The sequence below is a fragment of the Mus caroli genome, unplaced genomic scaffold, assembly GCF_978045245.1.
Source record: "Mus caroli unplaced genomic scaffold, Mus_caroli_1 scaffold_8, whole genome shotgun sequence".
In the NCBI taxonomy this organism is placed as follows: Eukaryota; Metazoa; Chordata; class Mammalia; order Rodentia; family Muridae; genus Mus; species Mus caroli.
The window spans coordinates 108,076,890-108,101,659 of record NW_028227263.1 but is presented as its reverse complement, the minus strand read 5'-3'; the positions used below and the strand labels follow the sequence as shown (position 1 = coordinate 108,101,659).

Here is a 24,770-nt window from a genome sequence, read left to right as displayed (position 1 = left end):
CTGAAGGGTACTAACCCATGTGATTTATCTTAGCTGAAGGTCAGGTCCAGTCTCTAATAGAAGGGTTGACATCTTGGGGGAAGACACTCCAGATGCAGTGCAGATCAAGGAGGCATCTTTCCAGCTTTGTAGAGCAGAGCACATTTTGGCCTCTATTTATAAACTGTCCAGTGGGCATCCTGGAGTTCTAGGACTGTGTTATCTCCAGTGATGTTTCTGGGTTCTGGTTATCAGATGTAGCCTTGGGTGTTGTAGAGTTCCTTGACTAAGCTGTTCTACGTTTTTGTTTGTTTGTTTGTTTGTTTGTTTGTTTTTAAACTATGTTCATTACAGCTGACTCTGATGGTCGTGGAGTCTTTGGGGTTTTTTTGTTTGTTTGTTTGTTTTGTTTTTTGATTTTTGATTTATTTTTTCACTCTGAAGACAGACTCCCTATGTCTCCCAGATACTTGCTATGAAGTCTAGGGTGAGCTTGAAAGTGTAACATTCCTGTCTGAGCTTCTGGAGCATTGGAATTTATAGTCTCTCTTATTGCATCCAATCCAGAAAGCATTCTAGGCATTTGGAACATTGGGTTCTAACACTGTGATAAAAGACAAAAAAATGATTCCTGTGGCTGAAGGTCTGGGACACAAAGGCCCAGCCCAGTCAGAAGCTAAGTCTATTTCACTTATTAGGAGTCTCTTCATTGTCTCTCTTCAAATATGTAGCATGACCTCGGTTATCTGCCAGTGTTTCCTGTGATTCTCAGATTATAGTATGATGGTGGGTTCCTCAGAGCAACAGTGATACGACAGTTGCCTGATAACTGAAATTTTGCTTTTTACGGAGGATACACTCTGTCAGCTTAGAAAACAGTGTATGAATTGTGATTCTTGTTTGCTAGGATCGTACTGAGAACAATATTTGACAAAGAGGGACTTATCAAATGTAGTATACATTGTTGCATTCGGTAAATTAAATTTATCACATGGACAATAGAATGCATAGTATAACCTCAGCACTCAGGAGGATAGAAAGCCTGAGGCCCTCTTAGCATACACATCAAGACCCTACCTGAAAAAGCTGACAAAGAAAAGGTTCAAATTTTTTGATTCTAAGCATCTATTAAGAGAGTTATTGTGGAGAAGGTTCCCCCAGAATCTACATATTTTAATTTATTTTTATGTTCATTGATGTTCTGGCTTCATGTGTGATGCATGTGTAAGATGTCACAAGCCCTAGACCTTGATTAACAGATAGATGTGAATTGTCATGTGGATGCTGGGTAATTAACTTTGGTTCTCTGAAAGAGGAGCCAGAGGTCTTTAACTGCTGACTCATATCTCCAGCCCCATGAATCTACATGTTTTTTAAAAAGATTTTCAAAGTGTGTAAGTGTATGTGTTTGTGTGTGTGTGTGTGTGTGTGTGTGTGTGTGTGTGTGTAAGTATCCATAGAGGGCAGAAGGGAACTCCATTGGATCTGAAGTTACAGGTTTGGAGCCACCCAGTGTGGGAGCTGGAAACTCTGGAAAAGCAACCAGTGCTCTTGATCCCTGAAACATCTCCCTAAACCCCAGAACCTATATATATATATTTATATATGTATTTATATTTATATTCGAGTTTCTATTTTTCATTCTTTATCTCTCTTAAAGTTTTCATGCCCAAAGTTGGCAAATGATAGAAGTTTATACATACACACATATATACATCTTTTAAGTTTAGAGCTCAAAATTCATTGTTAAACTCTCTGTTAAAAAGAGGTTAAATGTCAAGAATACATATATAAGAATCAGGAAAAAATGAAATAACCCTAATGTATAACTTTTGCTTTTATGAACTACAACATTTTTGAAGCAAATCTCCTTGTTAAAGCTACTGCAGCCTCAGATGCTTACAAGGAAAGTCCTCATGTACTCTGTGGATTGACAAACTAGTTAAGTTTTTATTAGGCACAGTCAATATCCAGTGATTCAAATTCAGGTTAAAGGCATCCAGTTTACAGGATCATTAGAATGTGAAGCAAAGTCCTTCAGCTGTATGCCTTTAAACTGCTACACAAACACATCACAGCAATGTTCAGGTTGTAGCTGAAAAATTTCCAGTGCACTACTGGGACTTGAAATCTATGCATTTTAGGTAAGCGCACTAAAGTCAATTCGTTGTTAAGGTTACTGCTAAAACAGAATATATCTGCTTGAAAACAGAATATATCACTGATTATCTCATGTTGTGCAGATAATTACCGTGTATGCAAAGCTGCTTTATTCCATAATAAGGAAGGTGGGCCTGGATTACCACAGAAGAGGAAAACTCCGGCAGAAAATGTTGTCAGAACCTGTATTCTTAAGAGATGTTCTCAGGTGAGGTGTTCTTATATAAGTGGGGTCCACTTACAGGTTAGATAGTCTTAGTTTTTAAGATGGTTATAGAAATATTAGTAAAAAAACCCAAGTATAAACAGAAAATATGCAAATATATTGAAAGTTTTTATAAGTGGATGGGGAAACATTTTTGCTTACTTCAAAAATTATTTGATGAAATGATATCTTAATTTTATAGAGACTGCCGTATCCAAGGACCCATCCCATAATCAGCTTCTAAACGCTGACACCATTGCATACACTAGCAAGATTTTGCTGAAAGGACCCAAATATAGCTGTCTCTTGTGAGACGATGCCGGGGCCTAGCAAACACAGGAGTGGATGTTCACAGTCAGCTATTGGATGTATCACAGGGCTCCCAATGGAGAAGCTAGAGAAAGTACCCAAGGAGCTAAAGGGATCTGCAACCCTATTGTTGGAACAACATGATGTACTAACCAGAACCCCGGAGCTCTTGTCTCTAGCTGCATATGTATCGAAAGATGGCCTAGTCGGCCATCAATGGAAAGAGAGGCCCATTGGACTTGCAAACTTTATATGCCCTAATATAGAGGAATGCCAGGGCCAAAAGAATGGGAATGGGTGGGTAGGGAAGTGGGGGGCGCTATGGGGGACTTTTGGGATAGCATTGGAAATGTAATTGAGGAAAATATGTAATAAAAAAATTATTTGATGAAAATGACATCTTAATTTTATCCTTGTTATAGCAATCTACAGTAAACTTCACAACTTGGAAATGCATTTTTCCATGAATGAATCTATGAAAGTTGTTTCAGAATTTAAAGTTCAGTGACACAGTGGTTACTCTACCTACTTTTGGCAACTTGTTATGGAAAACTTGAAAGAGGACTGGCGAGATGGCTCAGCAGGTAAAGCTCTTTGCCCCCCAAATCTGACCTCCTGTATTCCATCACCAAATTGAACTGTGACACAGAAGGACTAACTTCAGGGAGTTGGCCTCTGAAATTCCCACTCATGCTGTGGGTTTTGTGTGCCAATACTCACACACATAGCTGCTACTTCAGTCAATGCCAGTGTGCTTTTAGAGCTAACATCTTGCTACATTTGTGAAGGTTTCTTTTGTTTGCTGCCTGGAAGTCTTCAAGCTGTCTTATCGAAGACTGAAGAGCATTTTCATACAGAAATTCATGAATAAGCTTCAGTTATAAACAATGAGTCTCTGAAATCAGGTCATGATTTGAATTAGTTACTTTCTTTCATGCCTTTCACAGTTATGTGTTATTGTTGGCCTCTGCCACAATCACTGTCATCAGGTCTGACCGCAAGCACATTCACCCATTATTTTACATAGGGTGTCTATGTCACTAATTGAACACCATGACCAAAAGCAACCTGGGAAGAAAAAGGTTTATTGATTAATCTTAAATATCCTGAGTCACAGTCAATTGAGGGAAGCCAAGGCAAGGACTCAAAATGGGAAGCAATCTGGAGGCAGGACCTGATGCAGAGGCCATGGATGAGTGATGTACACTGGTTCCTCAGCTTATTTTTTTAAAACAATTTATGCATGTATTTTATATATGTGAATCCCTTTTTATTTTTTGTTAGATATTTTCTTCATTTACATTACAAATGCTATCCCCAAATCCCCCTATACCCTCCCCAGGCCCTGCTCCTCAACCCACCCACCAACTCCTGCTTCCTGGCCCTGGTGAATGCCTTTTTAAAATGCACATCAGAAAATGAAATCAGATCCCATTATAGACGGTTGTGAGCCACCATTTGGTTTCTGGGAATTGAACTCAGGACCTTTGGATGAATAGCCAGTGCTCTTAACCAATGAGCCATCTGCCCAGCCACACTCCACCAATTTTCTTAGGGGCTCTAGGTCTACCAGCCTAGGAATGGCACCATGCACTGTCAAGTTTGCAGAAAAATCTTCAGTATCACTGGTAAGGATATAAGCTTTTACATTGTGTATAGGAGTTGTAACAGGCCCAGAACTTAGCACAACTGAGACCATTCAGGAAACAACATGCTGACCTTAGAATTCAGCATGTAGACCCCTACACCTGCCAAAAATGGCAACAAAGGCTTAACCATCAAACACCTAGGACATAGTTCCTGGATCCAGGAAAAGCCCCTAAATGTATTAGCCTTGCCTTTTTACTTCTATGATTCTGCGTTTTTATAACTCTTACTGAAAACTGAAATGTGTCAGCTCAAGATATAGTTTTGTGCTTAAAACTCCAAAGTCAGGCTAGAAAGATGACTCGGTGGTTAAGAGCACTGGATGATCTTCCAAAGGTCCTGAGTTCAATTCCCAGCAAAATCATGGAGGCTCAAAACCATCTATAATAGAATTTGATACCTTCCTCTGGCATTCAGATGTACATGCAGATAGCATACTCACATACATAAAATAAACAAATCTTTAAAGAGTTTTCCAAAGTTAGTGCGACTCAGGGCTACATGATTTCCACAAGTTCCTGATGGAGCTGCTGACCAGAAGTACAGACATTCTATTGACCTTTAAAAGTGTCCATGGAAGCCGGACGTGGTGGTGAACCCCTTTAATCCCAGCACTCGGGAGGCAGAGGCAGGCAGATTTCTGAGTTTGAGGGAGGACTGGTCTACAAAGTGAGTTCCAGAACAGCCAGGGCTATACAGAGAAACTCTGTCACAAAAAGCAAAAAAAAAAAAAAAAAAAAAAAAAAAAAAAAAAAAAAAAAAAAGTGTCCATGAGTGTTTGCTAGAATTACTACACAACAGAAACACAGTGGAGGGGAGACTCTTCAAAGAATTAAAAATGAATCTAACATATGGCCCAGGTAATACCACCCCTGGGTATTTACAAAAAGGAATTCAATTCACTATATTAGAGACATATTTGCCTGTCAGTGTTGATTGTAGCACACTTGTACATGGCTCTCACTTTGCATAGCCAGAATATCTAGTTAAGAGTTCCCTAGAGGAATAGAATTGATAGAATGAATATGTATGGAGAATATATCTATCTATTTACCTATCTATCTATCCGAATGACTTACAGGCTGTGGTCTTGTAGTACAGTAATAGTACAAAAAAAGGCTATCTAACACCAGTCCTGTACCTATTCAATCCATGTGGCTATTTGAGCTAGTCTTCAGTATACATTGTCTGGAATCCTGAAGAATGGGGCTGTAATGCCAGTAGAGGAATTAACTGGATAGCAAGTGCAAGGACAAGCAAGCAAAGAACAAAATGTTTTCTAATCCACATTCTTTATATAGACTGACACAAATAGGTTTGGCCAAATTAAAGGTAGATCTTCCCACCAAAGAAGATCCAGATTAATGTTCAGTATGTGTACTTCAAATGAGTTAATAACTTTTAATTAAAAAAAACCCCTCACAGGTGTACCCAATAAATTGAGTTTTAATTAATTAGAGATGTAGTCAGGTTAACACCAAAAACAGCTATTACCACAGTCCACAGCAGTTACATTAGGGAAATAGCCTTAGTGTCAACAACAGAGAAGAGTATAAAGGAAATGTGATGTGTAAACACAATGGGAAATTTATTCATAAAAATGAAATTATGTTGTCGACAGGAAAACAATTTAGTGGAGACTATCATGCCTTAACCAGGCTCAGTAAATTCTATTTTCTTCCATGTATGTGTCCTAGATCATACTTCTATAAGTGAAATCCTGCATAAATATGATTCATAAAATTGGAAGAAAATCCCTGTAGCATAAAAATGAATATGAGCTGTGTTGAGAGGTGAGAAATGGAAATGGAAGGAGTGTGTGCTCAATATTCAGTATGTAATTCAAGATATACAATGTCCAGTGAATGAAAGGCTCGAAAATAATTTTAGCACAAGCGTAGAATTTTCTAAATTGATTTAATGTTAAATAACTATTTCTTAAGTTTATGTTCATATAGAATATAATAAAAACAAAATCATCACAGTTAAGAGAAACAGAATAAACTAGCCAACTTAACATTATATGGCAATTTTACTAACTATTAAAATTCATATGGGTTTGTTTTTTCTATCTATCTATATACTTAGTCCTCTATATTCCTGAACATGTACTTATGTATATATATTTATATATTTTTCTTTACTTATATACATCTGTATCAGTCACTATATCTCTTCAAGTAAATGTCAAAAATCACTTTGTTGCAATGATCTGGCGAGCTCTTACATTGCATAGCCATAATATTGAGAAATTTCCATATCCCTCTCCCTCTGAAGGAAAATCTTCAGTTTCCCAGTAGAGGGGTTCTTGACAGCATTCTCACGCTCTTGTTGGGCACGCCTCTTCATGGCCTCCCTCTCTGGCCTCTGTTCTTTTGTGATGGGTTGTGAGACAACTGGTCCCAGAATGTCGACTTTCTTCCATGGAATGGGTTGGCGGCTGAAGTCATGGAGCAGATATTGGGTTTGAGGTTTGGGAGGCGATGGTACCTTGTTCCTGGCAGCAGAAACAAGCTCTCCCTGGAATGATGTGTTAGATGAGGCTCTGGAGGGTACAGGCCTCGAGGTGGCCACCTGGAGCACAGCACTAGACTGATTGGGGTTGGTTACATTAGGTCCAGTGACACTGGAGGAAATTGCAGGAGCTGGCTTGGCAGAGGCTACCAAAGATGTGCTCACAGGAGGTGGTTGGGCTGGCCTGAGTGTGGTAGGTTGAACTGAGTGAGAGTGAGGCGGCACAGGGTAAAATAGAGTGGGCTTGTGTAAAGCCAGGGAAAGGGGCTTTCTAGAAGCAGGTCTGGATTGAGGCTTGTCCAGAGTTGGAAAAGGCAGAGGAACTAACTTGACCTTCCCAGCTGGAGGCAGCTCATACTGGGATGGAGTTATGCAATCTTTGTCAACACTGCTCTCTGATCCCTGGACCTTCCCTGGGCTTTTGGGAGGATGCTGGCCCTCACATGGCATGTTTAACACTGTTGTAGTAACTGAGCCTGGACCTGGATCTTTGTTGCTGGTGAAGGTTTGCAGAACTCTGAAGGAGGAGATGCCAGTTTTCTTCTCACTCTTCTTTCCCAGTGGGTGGAAGACCTGCACGGACTCCAGCATGTGCATTGCAAGGTTGGTTCGAGGCTTCTTGAAGATATTTTGACTGAGCTCAGGTGGTTTTCTCTTCCTCTTGGTCTTGGGGATGGAGGGCTCCTTTTCTGCTTTGACTCTCTTCCTTGACTGCTTAAGCTCCTCTGTTTTCTTGGATTTGTTCTCTGGTCCACTTAGTTTTTCTTGCCACTGTTTTCTAGCTCTTCTGTTCTTGATGGGGGGCCCTTTGGGAGCTTTGCCTTCTGGGTGCTTTGCCATGTTGTCAATAGCCCTGTCACTGGCCCCAGCAACACCCACAGCCCCCTCTCCCTCCACCAGGTCCCAGTGCTGGATTTTGGCCTGAGGAGCCCCCTCAAGAAACTCAAAGGATTTATGTTTGTTCTTCCTCACCTGGTCAGAAGGGCCACTGGTGACTCTCCCGTTTTCACAGGACTGATCTTGGTCTATGTCTGTGAGGGTGTTTAGGAGTTGGGGAAGTTGAATGTCTGCCTCAAGTCTAGTGATGTCTTTAAAGTCGAAGCTGGATCCAATCTCATTCTCTTGCCCCACAAACTCTTTCGGAACCATGCAGATGCATCCCAAATGGGCATTATCTGAATCAGGCTTCTGTCTGAGGCTCTCAGTGTCAGTGCAGTGCAGAGGCTGCTGCAAGTGAGGGTGTTCCAAAGTCAGGATTGGTGTGTCTTGGTTTTCTTTTGTGCCCTCTTTTATCTCAGGCATGCTTTTGTCCTCTGGTTGTTCCAAGCTTGGAGCTGGAGGCAAGGCCAGGAACTCTGAAGGACTGTGGATGGGGGCTGTTAATGCCCTGTCCCCAATGACAGCTGATGGCCTTATCTGGGAAACCTGGACACAAGTGTTGCAGAGTTCTGGACTCTGCAGCTGACAGTGTGTCTGGCCTGAAGATGGCAATCCCAGGGATGACTCCATTTGAACCACTGGAAAAGAGTGAAGGAAGAAGTCAGTGCCTGGGGTAAATGAGATGCTCCCCACCCCCAACCCCATTTCATAGACCACAGCATTTGGTCCCTGAAGCAGTGGGAGGACATTCCTATGAGCTCTTGTTGAAGAGTTTGGATGCTACTTCTGTGGGCAGACCAATGGTGACTCCTTTGTTTCTGCAGATCATTGCATGTCCTGCTTTCTCAGATATTTTTATTTTCCTTCCTGTTTGTGTGGTTTGTGGTGGAAAACCCTCAGTAGGTCAGTTACCAAATTACATGGACATGTGCTCCTCACTTTCCTTCCCCTTTGTCTTTATGAAGACCGCCTCTCATGTTCGTGGAACTTTGCTACTAGGTAGGTTGTCTGGTCCATAATTTCCAAAAACTTACCTGACCCTTTGAATAATGTCATTTACTCAGATGAACCGAGAATCTTGGTTTTTTTATGTACGTTTAGGTATGCAAACCCACTTAGGCACTCCTGCAAGGCAAGCATTTAAACAACCAACATTTTCTCCAGTCCCATATTTCACAATGTTATAAGTGGAATGTAAAATGGTATGAGAATTTGAAATTGTTGGGCTTGTGTGATACTCGGTAAAGAGAACATGTCTGCATGATCTTATGTTTTTTGACAGAGATTACCTCTGTAGTACTACAGAAAAAGAAAAACAAAACAAAATAAAACAGACAAACAAACAAAAACCAAGCAGGCTTAGCCAAATTAGAAATGGTACCTTGACTATGCCATACTCTCTCTACAATTTTAAGTGTCAGAATATTCCAGGACAGGTGCTGAGAATCTGGGAGGAATTCTACCTCCAGGACAGATTCTGAGCTACATTGCTCTGGAGGATTTCAACTCATGGAAAATTCCGTTTTACCAAAACAATTCCTCAGTGTCTCCTAGACAGAAGGTCAATAATAGGCCAGGAAGGAGTCTATTGCAGTGTATTGGTGGATAGGATGGATTATTCTGTATAGTTAGTTACATGTGTGACTATGGTGTGCTCCATGGATGTCATTTAATACAGGATGAATGCTACTCACTGTGGCCTTGCATTCTCTCTTTTGATAGAGTCTGAAGGTGGTGGTGGAAAGCCAGAGCTGTACTTAATCTGTCAGGAGACTCATTCTCCCTCTGTGTGGACTGTCCACTACTAAAAGGTAGAGGTCAATATCTTTGGAGTGCTGATCCCACTACTTCCCTCCTGGATCTGTACTCACCAGGAAGACCGTTGTCAGGCATGGACTCAACAGACGTCGAATAGGAGAAGGCAGAGGTAAAAAGTGGTATTTGGATATTCCTTGGCTGAATCTCCTTTAGCACCATCACCATCTCTGGTTGGAGTGCAGATGTCTGACTCCCAGGGCAGGACACAGAGGCATGGGGCTGCAAACACTGCCCAAATTCTCCGGCTATCAGAGGGCCCAGGTTGTTGTGCTCATAGTAATAGACCTGGCTGCCCTCCTGGTAGGATGGTGCCAGGCTGTATCCTTGATTTGGCATCAGCGGTGGTGTGACCTGGACAAAGCTGGCAGGCAGTGTTGGATAAAAAGGAACTATGACATTGGGATCTAAAATTTTATCACACTGGTTTGTCACAGCCAGGGAGGAGAGTGTAGTGTCCTGGTCAATGAGGGTCATATTGAATTCCTGGAGTGCATCTTCCCTCCCTTGAGTGCTTCCAGTGCAATCCCACTTGAGAGCACCTGGATAGGAGGGTGCCGAGGTGGAAATCTGGCCCTGCTCTGTTAGCACTGTCAGCGTGGTTGTGCCAGTATGTGGGTTAAGATAGGCATTACCCATGAGCGGCTGGAGAGAAGTACTGGATGCTGATGGTAGAAGCCATGCTGAACTCACATCTGGGGTGGAGACCCTGGAAAAGTTGCACACTGTTCCTGCAGGCTGTATGGAGTTGCTCAGCAGAGGCAGAGAAGGGTGCAGAGTGCTTTCTGTCCCAAAGTAAGGTGAACTTTGGAAATTTTCTGTAGAGAGGAAGAAGACAGTTGAAAATGGTGAGGTTGGTGTTTTCTAGGTTACTTTGGGGAGTGGTGCTATATCCAGTTTGTACTAGCTATGATTAACTAAGACTGAAGTTTCCTCTAGCATCCCAATTGCAAGTGCTCAGATTGATTCTTGGCACTAGCCAGAATGACACTCCTTTGATGAGCTACCTGATCCTCCTCTGTGGGCATGGAATTCCTGGTTGATCTGGTTCAACCTTTGCTCCAACGTAGACATATTCCTTCTTTGCCCTGCTTTGTCTTGCTCTTATACCTACTGTGACATTGCCTCAAAACTCTGTCCTACAGTAGCAGTGTTTAGAGGTAGGAGAGCCTTAGATAGTTTCTCAAGCTATTGCCTTTTCCCTGTCCTGTGCACATCTACATAAAGAGGCATGGACTCTGTACTTAAGAGTAAGCTGGACTTGAAATCACAGAAACCAACCTGCCTCTGGATCTGACATGCTGCTATTATAGTTGAGTACCAGGACCACCAATCTTATCTATACTCTGTGGGTATTTTTGTTTTTTTAAAAATTACATGTCAGGGAGTTTGTACATGAATATTTTATTTACTTAATTTACTTTGCTACCTCCTCCTTTGTCCCTCCCACTCCTGTAACTGATGACATCTTATATAAGTATCACTCTTAAACACCTGTGTGTTTATGACTTTATGTATACAACCTGCTACTCACATTTCATGGTGTGTACATGTGTTTAGGGCTGACCCTTTGGGATTTGGTAACCTATTAGAAGGTTGATCCCTGAATAAGATTTACTCTTCCTCTGTTCCTGTTAATTGCCTGTAACTCTTGGAGAGGGGAAGCCTTGTGAGGATTTCCCACCTGTGTCAGTTAGTGTTGTACAGAGAACAACTGAGTTTGGAGTTCTCAGCCCCAACTGATAGTATCCAACACAACCAGTGCATACAAGAATCAGAAAACTCTGCACAAGACGTGGTAAAAGCCGGGAACCAGAGTGTGATAATATTCTCTATATATGACAATGAACTTGTGCTGAGAGGAATCTTAATATGGTTGCCTAAACAAGGCTTGGGAAATGAAAGTGCCTTGAGACTTTTATTTTAAAATGTGTGATTCTCTGCAACATTCTGTCCCAGACTATCTTTGTGTTCTTTTAAGATCATCTCTGCAGGTTTGACTCCTTCTATTTCTCTGTTTTCTATCCCTTCATCTTTAATCTTTGGATTTTTTGTCCCCCAGTTCTTGTGAATCTGTCTTTCATGTAACAGCTTCAATATTTCTTTCACTAGAAGAATTACCTTTGCAGAGTCTAGCCCCCTCTTAGTCTCTCCCACATTCCTTCTCTTTTAAGACTCAACAGCACAGAGCACAGACCATAGTAACACTGTAATCTCTCTGAGGTGGATAAAGAATCAGTTGAGAGTAAACTATGTGTCTAAAGTCACATTCTTAGTAAGAACAAAAGTTAATATGACTTTCAACGTGAGATGTCTATATCCATGTCATCGCTAGTATTCTAAAGATTTAAACATATTCTTAAAATAAGGAAAAATGTGATCAAAAATATTTGAAAGTTGCTTTCCTTACCTGACATGTTTGGTGGGGGGTGGGGCTCTGTATGGGGAATAACAGTACTCCACCCTACAATTGAGCTGGATAAATGGTAGTCTTTGTCTGATATGCTGACCAAACCAGCGAGTGTGTCCAGTATCAAACAGAGCTTACTGGTAACTGGTTACAGGTTACCTGTAATGATCCAAATGTGTTTACAGGCAGTACCATGGAAACCCCAGGATTCTACCAGGTGCTGGTAGGCTAAGAGGGAGAATGATGTCATAAATCAGTTAGTAGCCAATGGGAAGGACAGATTCTGAGCTGCAAGACAGGATTGAGTGGACAAGATAATGGAGAAATAGTAGCCCTGAATGCTAAGATATGTGCTGTTGAAAGGAGGTAATCTTCATGTGGCTGTTCCTTTTGCCTTGCCTTTTAGCTTAGGAAATCATATCAGTGTTTCTTACCAGATTCATGGACTGGTATTAATAATGTGCATATGGTATGTCACATTCCAACAAAATATCCCATCAACACATATTAAACATAGGGACAGTAGCCTTGGGCAGGAAGGAGAGTGTCACCTAGTTTGAGGCAACTAGGTTGAGAAACTGTTTTTGAGTTGTGAGCTGTCTGCATCTGTCCATGAACAAAGGAAGAGATCAAAGGGATCCTTTGTGCCTATGTTGAAGGGCAGGGCTGAGTGCACTGAAAGCACTTTGTAGGAGATTGTGAATCCCAAGACTGTGGCTCTTTTCCGGTTTCTTGTCCAGGAATCTTTTTTTTTTTTTTTTTACTTTTTTATTTGGCTATACTGGCCTAAGTTGGGTTCAAATCACGGTTTGTCGCCTTTGATCCTTATACCAGCTTGCTCCTGCATCCTTACACTAGAGTGTGATAGCACAGTAAATTTCTAGACACAGTAGTCATGATTTTGTCTGACAGATGCATGTAACATGAGTTCTGCACTTATCAGCAAACAACAGAAGGACTGATGATGAGGCTGACTGCATGTGTTCCCTCTTTCAGCATTTGTTGCTGTTCTCCTGCCCACATTCTGCTTCCTCTAGATATTTTCTCTACTCTTCTTTCATTTTCCAGAGACAGGTTTTTCTCTTTAACTCATGTTGTTTTGGAACTGACTGTGTATCTCCCTCCAGCCTCAGACTCATGGACATTCTTTATATCCCTGGCTTTCTCTCTGTAGGATCATGATTGTGAGCTACCAAGTCTGGTGTCTTAAAAGGAGAGTGGCAATTAATTTAGGTTCTTCCTCCTTGCAACAAACTCTGAAGAATCTTGGGCCTCTAGCATTGTCTGCCCTGCTTGTATCTGAGATCTGCCTAAGGCACAGACAGTGGAACAGGTAGAGACAAAAGAAGGCCTTAGTTTGTACAGGGTTTAGGACTAAATGGAAAAAGAAATTAATGTAGGTATTTTGGTTTATTTTTCAATAAAGTAAATTTATTAATTTTTCACCATCTCTGGGTACCTTCAAGCACAGGAATGCACATGGTGCTTGGTTGATACACAGAGAACTCTGTGCCTTTCTTCATTTTATCCTATGTTGCACCTCCCATTTTAGTCACTCCCTGGTAAGTTCATAGACTGTTTTTTGACATATGTCTAATATGAATTTATACACATTTTGTATTCTATCTACCTCACAAAGCATTAACTAATACAACAGTGTTGATTAGTTTTTTATTAAAAGTGATATTAGAGCCATTTTAACTGTCCTCCAGCAGTCACATGAGGTTCTAGAATGTTTACTCAGGGGCGTTTACTCTGAGCTAGTGCTATTTCATGCAGCTGCAAGTCTAGTTCTGTACAAATGTCCCTCCATGCAGATAGTGGAAAGTTGTTTTAGTTCAGGACAAATTTCTGCAGTAAGAATGTCATTTTCCACATGACGTCAGAAATGAGATTCACTCCTCTTCTGTCAGCTATTAAATAATTTGACACATTTGCCAAGATCATGCTTGAATGTATACTCCTGGTTGTAGATGGCACAGGGAAAAACCATTGTCCTTCTGTAGCACTGTAGACCCAAGATGAGTATTGCCAGGACTCTGAAATTAAGCAGATTGAGAGAAGAGATAGATGGAGAAAGGAAGGAGAGGAAGAAGGAAACAGAAAGACAAACACAAGAAACACATGCACACACAGAGAAAAGAGGGGTAGATACAAAGAGAGAGAATGTAACTTGTACTTTTTTAATCTCATTGTTTCTGTTTATATATTTAAAATTTCGTATATTGATTCATTTAATTTTCCCATTTAGAATGTATCCTGATTTTAGATTCATTTACCTCTACATTGTTGCTCATTCCCAACCCCTCACTCCTCAGTTTCCATTCAGTTTGCATCTTTCATTAGGAAAGAACAGGCTTTACAAGGACAACAAACAAACCGAACCAAATAAAAAGTATACTGAGAAGGAGGAAGTCTATCATTTCAAAGTGTAATATGGCCAAATTATAGGAGTAAAAGAGGCCCAAATGCAGTCATCAAAATAAGAGTTCTACTTGTCCTCATAGCTATAATCCCGATAAAAATAGTAAGCTAATATTGAGATGATTTATATGCAAAGGACCTGCTCCAGACATATGCAAGGACTGTGCTACCACTTTAGTGTCTCTGAGCTGGGAAGAGCTTTTTTTTTTCTTTTGATTCAAAGGACCTTGTCTACTTGTCTTCCACACCACCTGGCTCACATATTCATTTCACCTCCACAACTGTGTGCTTCACTTAGATCTGAGGGAAGGCATTTGATGGAGACCTGTCCTTTAGAATTCCTCTCCCATGATGTCTGGCTGTTAGCTCAACTGCTTTCAAAGAATGTCTCTGATGGTGTCAGGTTAAGGCACTCAACTAAGAAGTATAGCAGAATATTATCAAGAGTCATTTCATTGATATATATTTTGGTTAAATGAACAGGTTTTTTTTGTTGTTGTTGTTGCTGTACCCTATGTCTATAGGCTGTCTTCTTTCCGGTTCTTGGTTACCCAAACATTGTTGAGTATAGCTTCATTCTTGTGGAGTAATTCTTTTTTTTTTTTTTCCGCGTGCATGCATGTATGCAAGCATGCACTTTCATAATGGCACAGACAAGGATTGTTTACTAGTTAGGCACAGCGGAGGCCGGCACCATCTTATAATGGCGATTGCTCACAGCATGGCTCTCCACACTGTTCTGTTCAGGAATTTTTCCCCTGTACCCATATCTTCAATAATGTTATTCTGCCTGGCATGGTGGAGTATTCCTTTATCTCTAGCCCTCTGGAGATAGGAGTACAGGGTGTGTTAGGCACAGAAGGAGGCAGATTCCTCTAAATTCAATACTATCCTGGTCTACATAGTTAGTTTTAGGATGTCTAGTGCTATGGAGAGATAACATATTTCAAGAAACTAAAAGGAAATCAAAATTTAAAAATAAAGGCATAATTAGCTTGATGAAATATCAACTTGGAAAAGGCCGATGCCGTATGCATCAGAGCCCTAAGTGTAACAAGTGTGAAACTGTCAAAGCACAGAAGATCACATAGACTTCAAGGTACAGGGATAGGCAAGGACGTAGAAGAACCCCAGCCATGCAAGAAATCCTGACAGCTCACAAACTGTTCCTCAGGGTAAGTAAAGGGATCCTTCCCAGCTAAGAAAGGAGTTGATATGGCCTCAAGAACAGAGGCAAATATGTTCTATAGATATCTTAGAAGATTAGTATCTAGATTATTTACAATTAGAAAAATATCAGCATCATAAGAAGAAAGGCAACTCACTTTGTTGACAGCAAATAATTTCCCCAGACTCTGGAAGAATCAGAATTGTACAGTGAAAATTCAGGAAATGTCATCCAAAGTCAGTCAGAAAAGGAATGACAAACACCTCTGAGGGAATGCACAGGAAGCTATGAAGTGTTGGTGGGGATGTGAAGTATTCCAGCCTGATTGGATGTAAATTTGGAGGGTTCTCCGAAAGTCAAAACCTGGCCTACCAAATGGTTATTGTATACAATTTCAAAGAACTCAACATATTGGATAGATTCTTGTGCATCAGTGCATCCATTTCTGTAATAAATTGCAAAAAAAAAAAAAAAAAAAAAAAACAAGCTTTGTGTTCAAAAGCCTCATCATGGGTGAGGAAAACATGTTGGACATAGATAAAGATGTATTTATAGCCATAAAGAAAATGAAATTATGTTATTTACACAAATCTGCATTCAGCCAGGGCAAGGTGAGATGTCTCAGCTTACACAACCGCATATTGTTCTTGGAGAGTCCCCAGTCTGAGTTACTAGCACTCTCATGGTGCCTTTCAACCTTCCTCAATTCCAGAACCAGAGTTCTGACATCCTTATCTTCTCTTTGTTGGATCTACACACACATGTTACCAAAGAATATATACAGAGGAGACACACACTTTAAAATAAATACATTTATCGAATTCAATCCATTTCAGAAACATAGTCATCCTGATAATGTTTTTCTCATGTATGAGAGCTGGGTTGTATATACATGAAAGCCGGTATTTCATCTCACAAAATAGCAGGAAGAGTTCTGTTACAGAATAATGAGTAAGAGCGGGGGTGAGAGGAACTGGTAACAGCTCAAGTGTCTTCAAGTTACAGTATAACTTTTAGAGAACAAACCATGTTCAGTGACTCGTACAATGAAAATAAGCTCACGGAGAAGAATTTTATTACCACTATAGCTATTGATGAATTGCTTTAATATTAAATATTATCAGAGTTTTATATCATATGATATATTTATATAACATATATCGCTTGAGCAAGGTAGATTTTTAAAAATCAAAGTCATGAGAATCAAAACAAATCCTCTATATACCATGAATTAAAGGATTGACTTAAATTTCTCCAGTGAAATATTTACAAGTATGATAGAAAATTTGCCTCTCAATTTCTATAAACAAATATTTACATAACACAGATGTACCCATGTCACTACTACACATTCATATAATACTCAGGTATACATACATATGTATCAGTGTCTATATTTATCCTTGTCCACACTGAAAGATCTGGGCAGCTCTTACATTGAATAGCTATAGTATCGGGAAATTTCCATATCTTTCTCCCTCTGGAGAAAAAGCTGCAGTTTCCCAGGAGAGGTGTACTTGGCAGCATTCTCTCGCTCCTGTTGAGCCCTCCTCTTCATGGCCTCCCTCTCTGGCCTCTGCTCTTTTGTGATAAGCTGTGAGACAACTGGTCCCAGAATGTCAACTTTTCTCCATGGAATGGGTTGGCGGCTGAAGTCTTGCAACAGATATTGAGTTTGAGGTTCAAGAGGTGGTGGCACCTTGTTCTTGTCAGCAGAAAGAATTTCCCTGTGGAGGGAAGTCTGAGATGATTCTCTATAGGATGTAGGCCTCAAGGTGCCTGATTGAGGCACAGTGCTACTGTGGGTGATATTGGTTACATTCGATTGTGTGGCACTGGAAGAAATTGGCATAGCTGGCTTGGCAGAAGCCATCAAAGATTTGCTGATAGAAGGTGGTTGTGATGGCTTTAGTGTGGTAAGCTGAGCCGAGTGAAAATGACACCTCTCAGAGTAAGCTGTAGTGGGCCTGTATGAAGCCATATCGAGGGGCTTTCTACAAACAGGTCTGGCTTGAGGCTGGTCCTGGGTTGGGAAAGGCAGAGGTACTAACCTGACCTTCCCAGCTGGGGGCAGCTCATACTGAGACTGAGATGGACACTCCTTGAGAGCACTGCTCTCTGCTCTCTGAACCTTGCCTGGAGTTTTGTCAGGGCCCTGGCACTCATGTGGCATATCCTATAGTACTGTTGTGGCTGGGCCTGGCCCGGGATATTTGTTGCTGCTAAAAGTTCCCAGAGCCCAGGAAGAAGTGGTCCCAGGTTTCTTCTCACTCTTCTTCCCCAGAGGGCAGAAAACCTGCACAGACTCCAGCATGTGCATGCCAAGGTGGGTTCTAGGCTTTTTAAAGCTGTTGTGGCTGAGCTCAGGTAGATCCCTCTTTATCTTGGTCTTCAGGATGGTGGGCTTCTCTTCAGCTTTGACTCTGTTCCTTGACTTCTTGAGCTCCTCTGTTTTCTTGGAATTATTTTCTCTGGTCCATTTGGTCTTATCTTGCCCTTGTCCCCTAGCTCTGCTGGGCCTTATGGGTGACATTTTGGGAGCTTTGCCCTCCAAGTCCTTTACCATGTTGTCAATAGCCCTGTCACTGACCAAAACACTGGCCATAGTCCCTTCTTCCTCTACTAGATCCCACTTTGGGATTTTAGCCTGAGGAGCTCCATCAATCAACTCAGAGGTGTCATGGTCTTTCTTTCTCACCTGGTCAGAGGACCCACTGATGACTCTGGAATTTTCCTGGGCCTGATCCCTCCAGATGACTGTGGAGTCTTTGGATTGAGTTGCTGTTGTATCTTGGTATTGATCTAAACTGGTGAGGAAGTTGAAGAATTGGGGAAGGTGACTATCTGTCACCAATGTAGTGATATCTGCAAAGTCAATAGTGGACACCATCAAACTGTCCAGTGTTCCTATCTCTTCCAGACCCAGGGGGATGCCTCCTAAGCTGGCACTGTCGGAAGCAGATTTCTGTCTTAGGCTCCCAGTGTCAGTGCAGTGCAGAGGCTGCTGCATGTCAGGGTGTGATAAAGGGAGGAATGATGGGTCTTGTTTTTCTTTAGTTCCCTCATAGGCATCCCGAGTCATCAAATGCTCAACTTCCATCTCATGCATGTTTTTAATCTCTGTTTGTTCTGAGCTTGGAGCTGGAGACAAGGCGAGGAATTCTGAATGGCTAGGGATAGGTGTTGTTAATGGCCCGTCCCCATCAACAGATGCTGTCTTCCTCTGGGAAACCGGAGTGCAAGTGAGGTAGAATTCTGGACTCTTCATCAGACAATGTGTTTGGCCTGAAGGTGACAATCCCAGGGATGTATCCAGTTCCACCACTGCAAAAGAGTCAAGGAAGAAGTCAGTACACAGTAAATATGATTTTCTCCTTTTATAGCACTACAGGAAAATTGGTATCAGTATAGTGGGGTATTCCTGTGACAATATGACCTTGTTTGTGGAAAGACATTGGAACTTTGGGCTAAAAGATCCATTTGGTGTTAAGAGCTCTGTGGGATGTTATGTGGGAGCTTGGAAGACATTGTTGAGAACAATGCAGATGATGGAGGCCTGACTTGTGAAATTTCAGTTTTGATTAGCTGGGGCTGAAGAATCAGCTGTGATTAACAAGATACCAGAACCGCTCAAGTGAATCTTTGTGTTACTGGGAGTATTGATGCTGGTTATCTGGAGCTAAGAAGTTATCGGTGATTAAAAGGAGACCAACATTGTTGAGGTGAAATCTTCTAGGAAGACAGCCAAGGTTTTACCTTGTGTTGTAGCTGGACTTGGTAATGTGTAAAAGTCACCCAGGTGTTACTGGTGTTGAAGGCATTAAGGGGTCATGAAGAGCATCTGAGGCTACAGAAGGCCATTGGTGAAGGTGCAGCCTCAGTTACAATTAATGGCCAAGGACTGAAGAAATCATGCAAAGGAATTGAAGTTTGCCACCATGAAGAGAGCCTATGAGAAGCTATTGATGAGGACTAGTTGCAGTGGAAGACAGCAATACCAGTACCATGACCACAAAAACAGCCGCAGCAGTGGAATACAGGCATTTGGAGCCTACAAAAAAAAGGTGTGTGCTAAAACGAGCAGAGCTTGAGAAGTATCCCAAGCCCCTTGAAGAACCCAAGAAGATCATGAATGGATCCCAGACATCGGATGGTTAGAGTCTGATTTTGCTTTTGCTTTTTGACTGTGCCCTGATATTTTTCCCTCTTAAAGGAAGAAAGTGTTTAAATGGAGCCCACAGTTAAGAGACTTTGAATTTTTAAAAAGACTTTGAATTTTAAAAGTTATTCGATATTTTAAAAGGATTGAACTTTTAAAATGTAAAGACTGTGGAACTTTTAAAGTTATTTGGATCTTGGAGATGAATAAGAAAGTAAGGGTTGAAACTTAATAGTGATATTTGTGTGTCAAGTTGACAAGGGGTCAGTTGTACTGGCTGTTTTTTTGTGTCAACTTGACACAGGCTGGAGTTATCACAGAGAAGGGAGCTTGAGTTGTGGAAGTGCCTCCATGAAATCCAACTGTGGGGCATTTTCTTAGCTGATGATCAAAGGGGGAGGGCCCATTGTGGGTGGTGCCATCCCTGGGCTGGTAGTCTTGAGTCCTATAAGGGAGCAAACTGAGCAAGACATTAGGAAAAATCCCTCCATGGCCTTAGCATTGGCTCCTGTATCCTGACCTGCTTGAATTCCAGTCTTGACCTCCTTTGGTGATGAACAGTAATTTGGCCTCTGCACCATGGGAAAGCCATTCCTATGAGCCGTCTGCTACGTTTGCAGAAATATGTTGACTGCCCTGTTGTTTCTGGTATCCATGCCTTGTCAAGTTTTCTCATATGATTTTGTGTTCCTTTGAGTTTGTGTGATGTGTGGATGCATAGCCAACATGGTAAGGTTACAGAATTCCTTGGCCTGTGGTCCTTACTTCCCTTCCCCTTTGTATAAAAAGATACATTGCCTCTCATTTCCTTGGAGCTGTACTATTAGGTGGGTTATCTGGTCAATAATTTCTGAGAACTTGTCTCTGTGAACTTGTGCCAACAGCATTACACACATACCTCAGAAGCCTGGATGTTTACATGGGTTTAGATATCTAAATCCAGTCCAGGCAAGAATTTCAACAACAGAGGCTTTCCTCCAGCCCCATGTTTCACAAGCTTCTTACAAGTGGCATGAAAATTGATTTAAGAAACTGAAATCCTTGGGCTTGCGCTGTGTTTCAGTATTAGAGAAGATGTCTTCATGATCTTATAATCTTCATCATGGGTCTCCTCTGAAGTACACAGCAAAAGAAAAAAAAAAGAAGTTGCAGAATGGCAATTTTAGCAGTGGTACGTGTACTGCACCTAACTCACTATATTATTTTAAGTGTAAGAGAATTCCAGGATAAGTGGTTGGAATCTGAGAAAAATATGTTCTCTAGGATGGTTCTTAGCTGTGTTAATCTTCAGAAAAATTTTGACTTATGGATGATCCTGTCACACACACACACACACACAATTTTTTGGTGTCTACTATAGCTCTGAGAAACATACCAGGAAAGAGTTGATTACAGTGTAGTTGAGGCATGAGTCTGATCACATTGGGCAGTGATGTATGAGTGTGGTGTGCTCTGTGGGCATCACTTAACTTAGTATGGATACTACTCATTATGCCTTGCATTCTCTCTCATGATAGAGTCTGAAGGTGGGGATGGAAAGCCACAGCTGTACTTAACCTGGAAGGACCCACATTCTCTCTCTGTGTGGGACGTCCATTACTATAAGGTGGAGCACAGATCCCACTCCTTCCCCTCCTGGCTCTATACTTACTAGGAAGACTGTTGTACAGTGTGGCTTTAGAAAATGTGCAATACATGGTGGCAGAGGTAGAGAAAGGTGTTTGGACATTTCTTAAGCACCATCGCCATCTCTGGTGATGGGGCAGAGGCATGACTCTTAGGGTAAGAAGCAGAACCATGGTCCTGAAGACATTTTCTAAGTTCTGCAGCTATCAGAGGTCTCAGGCTGTTGAGCTCATAGTAATATATCTGGCTACCCTCCTGGTAGGAATATACCAGGCTATATTCTTGATTCAGCACCACAGGTAGTGTGGCCTGGATAAAGCTAGCAGACAGTGTTGGATAGAAAGTGCTGTGGCATTTCATCTAAAATTTTATCACACTGGACTGATGTACATAAGGACACTGTGATGTCCAGGAAACATTGAATTCCTAGAGTGTAGTTGCCCTCCTGTCTGTGCTTCCTGTGATATTCCACTCAAGAATGCCTCGACAGGAGAATGTGGAGTTGGAGACCTGGCTCTGGTCACTCAGCATTGTCAGCATAGTCATGCTATTATGTAAGTTAAGGTAGTCACTGCTCATGAGTGGCTGGAGAGAAGTGCTGGATGCTGATGGCAGGAGCCATGCTGAACTCACAGCTGGGATGGAGACACTGGCATATCTGCACACCATGCCTGAGGGTGTGGAGTTGTTCAGCACAGGCAGAGAGAGCTGTAGAGTGCTTTCTGTACCAAAAATTGGTGTGCTTTGGAAATTTTCTGTAGGGAAGGAAGAGGACAGTGGGAAAATGAGATGGATGTTTTCTAGTGTCTTTTGGGGAGCTATCTCCAGGTCCTACTGAATGGGAGAGTGATTCGAGACCAGTGTTCCCTTGAACATTTGCAAATGTTCAGACTAATTTTTGGTACTGGACGTGATGACACTCACTTGATATCTGTTCTTCCTGTGTGGGCAATCAGTGCCTAGTTGACTTGGTAACCTTTGCTCTAATGTAAACACAGTTCATTTTCAACTGCTTTGTCTTGCTCTCATACCTATTGTGATATAACCTCATATCTGGGTCCTGTAACAAAAGTGTTAAGGGGTAGGAGAGCCTGAGACAACTTCTCATGCCCCTAACTTTGCCATGTTCTGTGTATATCTTACATTATGTAAAGAGACAGGTCTCTCTACTTAGATGAGCCTTGCCTTAGAATCATAAAGACTGGTCTAGGCCTGACTCTTCTTCAGATGCTATCATAGATGTCTCCCAATGCCACCAGGCTTACTTTTACTCTGAGCTTAAAAAAATATGTATCAAGGAATTTCATAAGTGAATTCACGGTTTCTTTGCCCCTTCTAAGTCATCCTGTGCAGCTATGACTCCTTCTATATTTCATGACCTCTTATCATTTAAGTATACCTATTCGACACTTATATGACTTGTTGATAATATTTCAGGGTACTTTTGTGTGTTTATGGCTGACACATTGAGATTTGCTAACATATTAGAAATTCAATCTCAAATAAGACTGATTCTTCCTCTGTTACTGTTGCTTACCCATAACTCTTCTGGAGGGGCAGCATTGTGAGAATTCCAGGTTCTGTGTCAGTTAGCATTATACAGAGAACAAGTGACTGTGATGTTGCCAGCCCCAAATGATATTATCCAACAAAACCTGTGTACACAAGACTTAGCAAACTCTTCACAGATGTGATAGATAGTAGGAACCAGGGAACAGAGGGGGATTGTGTCCTCTGTATATAACTTCCAACCAGCACGCAGACAAACCTCAACAGTGTGCTTGCCTAGACAGGATTTGGAACGTTGTAATGCCTTGATTCTTTTTTTACTTTAAATCTGTGGTTCTTTGCAATATTTGATCTTTAATTATCTTGGTGTTCCTTTAGGATAATCTCTGAGTTTTGACTTATTTGATATCTCTGTTTTCTAGCCCCTCATCTTTATACTTTGGACTTTTTCCGTTCTCTCCAGTTCCTGTGGGTCTCTCTTTCCTATAACAGCCTCAACATTTCTTTCACTGCATTCACTGACTGCACAGATTCCAGTCCCCTCTTAGGTTCTCCCACATTCTCTTTTTAACTAAGATAGATTGAGTTCTCTAGACATGGTAATCACTCTCTTTCTGTATTTTTGATTTTGTTGTGTCAAGGCAGGGCTACTGGAGTCCAAGGTAGACTTAATCTGATCTTCATTATTTCAACCACTACATACTGTGCTCATTGATGAAGCTGTTTATAGTACCCACATAAAATATGAATATAGGTGTGCCATCATACCTGTGTGAAAGATACATTTAGAAAAGCACTGAATTTGAACAGTAACAGGGAAGCAGTAGTGGAGGGAGACCATCACAATCATGGTATGGACTGCTAGATTCTTCACACCTTGTTCTACTTTCTGTTTCTGTTAAATTTAACACCATCAATAATTACCTGAAATTTTTTCCTGTTTCCTTGCCTCTTGAGACACAACTATACTATGCTTAGAGTATACACTCTAATCTCCCTGAAGCAGATGAAGAAACAGTTGAGAGTAAACAGTCTGTACAAAATCATATTCTTATTAAGAAATAAAGCTAAATGTGCCATTCAACTTGAGATATCTGTATCTCTAGTAGCCATAGCCTTCTGAGGATTTAAATTTATACTAAATATAAGGAAAGGTATGATCAACATGTTAAAGCTTCGTTTTTTACCTGACATTATCAAGGCAAGGGTAGGAGGGAATAGCAGTAATCTACGTTACAATGGAGTAGGATAAATGGTTGTCCTTGACTTATCTTCTCACCAAACTGGCCCCTCTGTCCACTAGCAGACAGTGTTCAATAGTCATAGGGTGCCTGTGATCCAATTTGTTGACAGGTAGCTCCATGGAAACCCCAAGATTCTACCAGATGCTGGTAGGGTAGGAGAGAAAATGATGTCATAAACAAGGGAGTAGCCAATGAGAAGGTAAGATTCTGAGGTAAAAGACAAGATTGGGTAGAAGATATCAAGGCTGACATGTTAGCTGTTTAAAGGAAGTAATATTTTGGCATAGCTGTTCCTCTTCCTATGACATTTACCATAAAAGTTCATGGCAGTGTTTTTATAAAATTCATTACTAAAGATATCCTGGACACAGGTCTCTTGCATGCCCAAAGAAACCAGAGCTGTCAGCCCAGACTAGAATATCCAGCAAAGCTCTCAGTCTATGTAGACTGAGAAACCAAGATATTCCATGACAAAACCAGATTTAAATGCCTTTCCACTAACCCAGCCTGTCACACGATACCAGAAAGAAAAATCCAATGCAATGAGGTTAATTAAACTGAAGAAAACACAAGAAATAAATAATTTCACACCATTAAAACCAATAGAAGACAAAATCACACACACACACACACATGCACTCACATACACACTCAATCACCACTAACATCAAAATAACAGGAATTAAAATTCACTGGTCATTAATATCTCTCAACACCAAGGG

At 41.2% G+C, this 24,770-nt stretch overlaps 1 protein-coding gene and 2 pseudogenes across 2 annotated transcripts; all 3 read right to left on the bottom strand.

Annotated features, from left to right (window-relative positions):
• LOC147003313 (uncharacterized) overlaps window positions 1-24,770 on the bottom strand; it is a 169,623-nt pseudogene that overhangs the window by 85,474 nt on the left and 59,379 nt on the right.
• LOC110288530 (uncharacterized protein C2orf78 homolog) lies at window positions 6,524-10,324 on the bottom strand. 2 transcript variants are annotated; one of them, XM_085840933.1, is made up of 2 exons: window positions 10,051-10,324; window positions 6,524-8,331 (listed from the first exon to the last, which is right to left on the bottom strand). In XM_085840933.1, exons 1-2 carry the CDS (start codon window positions 10,145-10,147, stop codon window positions 6,524-6,526), a joined length of 1,905 nt encoding a protein of 634 aa, XP_085697059.1. In that variant the 5' UTR covers window positions 10,148-10,324. The 2 variants fall into 2 exon arrangements, with proteins under 2 accessions (XP_085697059.1, XP_085697060.1); XM_085840934.1 differs by having other exon boundaries at window positions 10,144-10,324.
• LOC147003316 (uncharacterized protein C2orf78 homolog) lies at window positions 16,943-21,891 on the bottom strand (annotated as a pseudogene).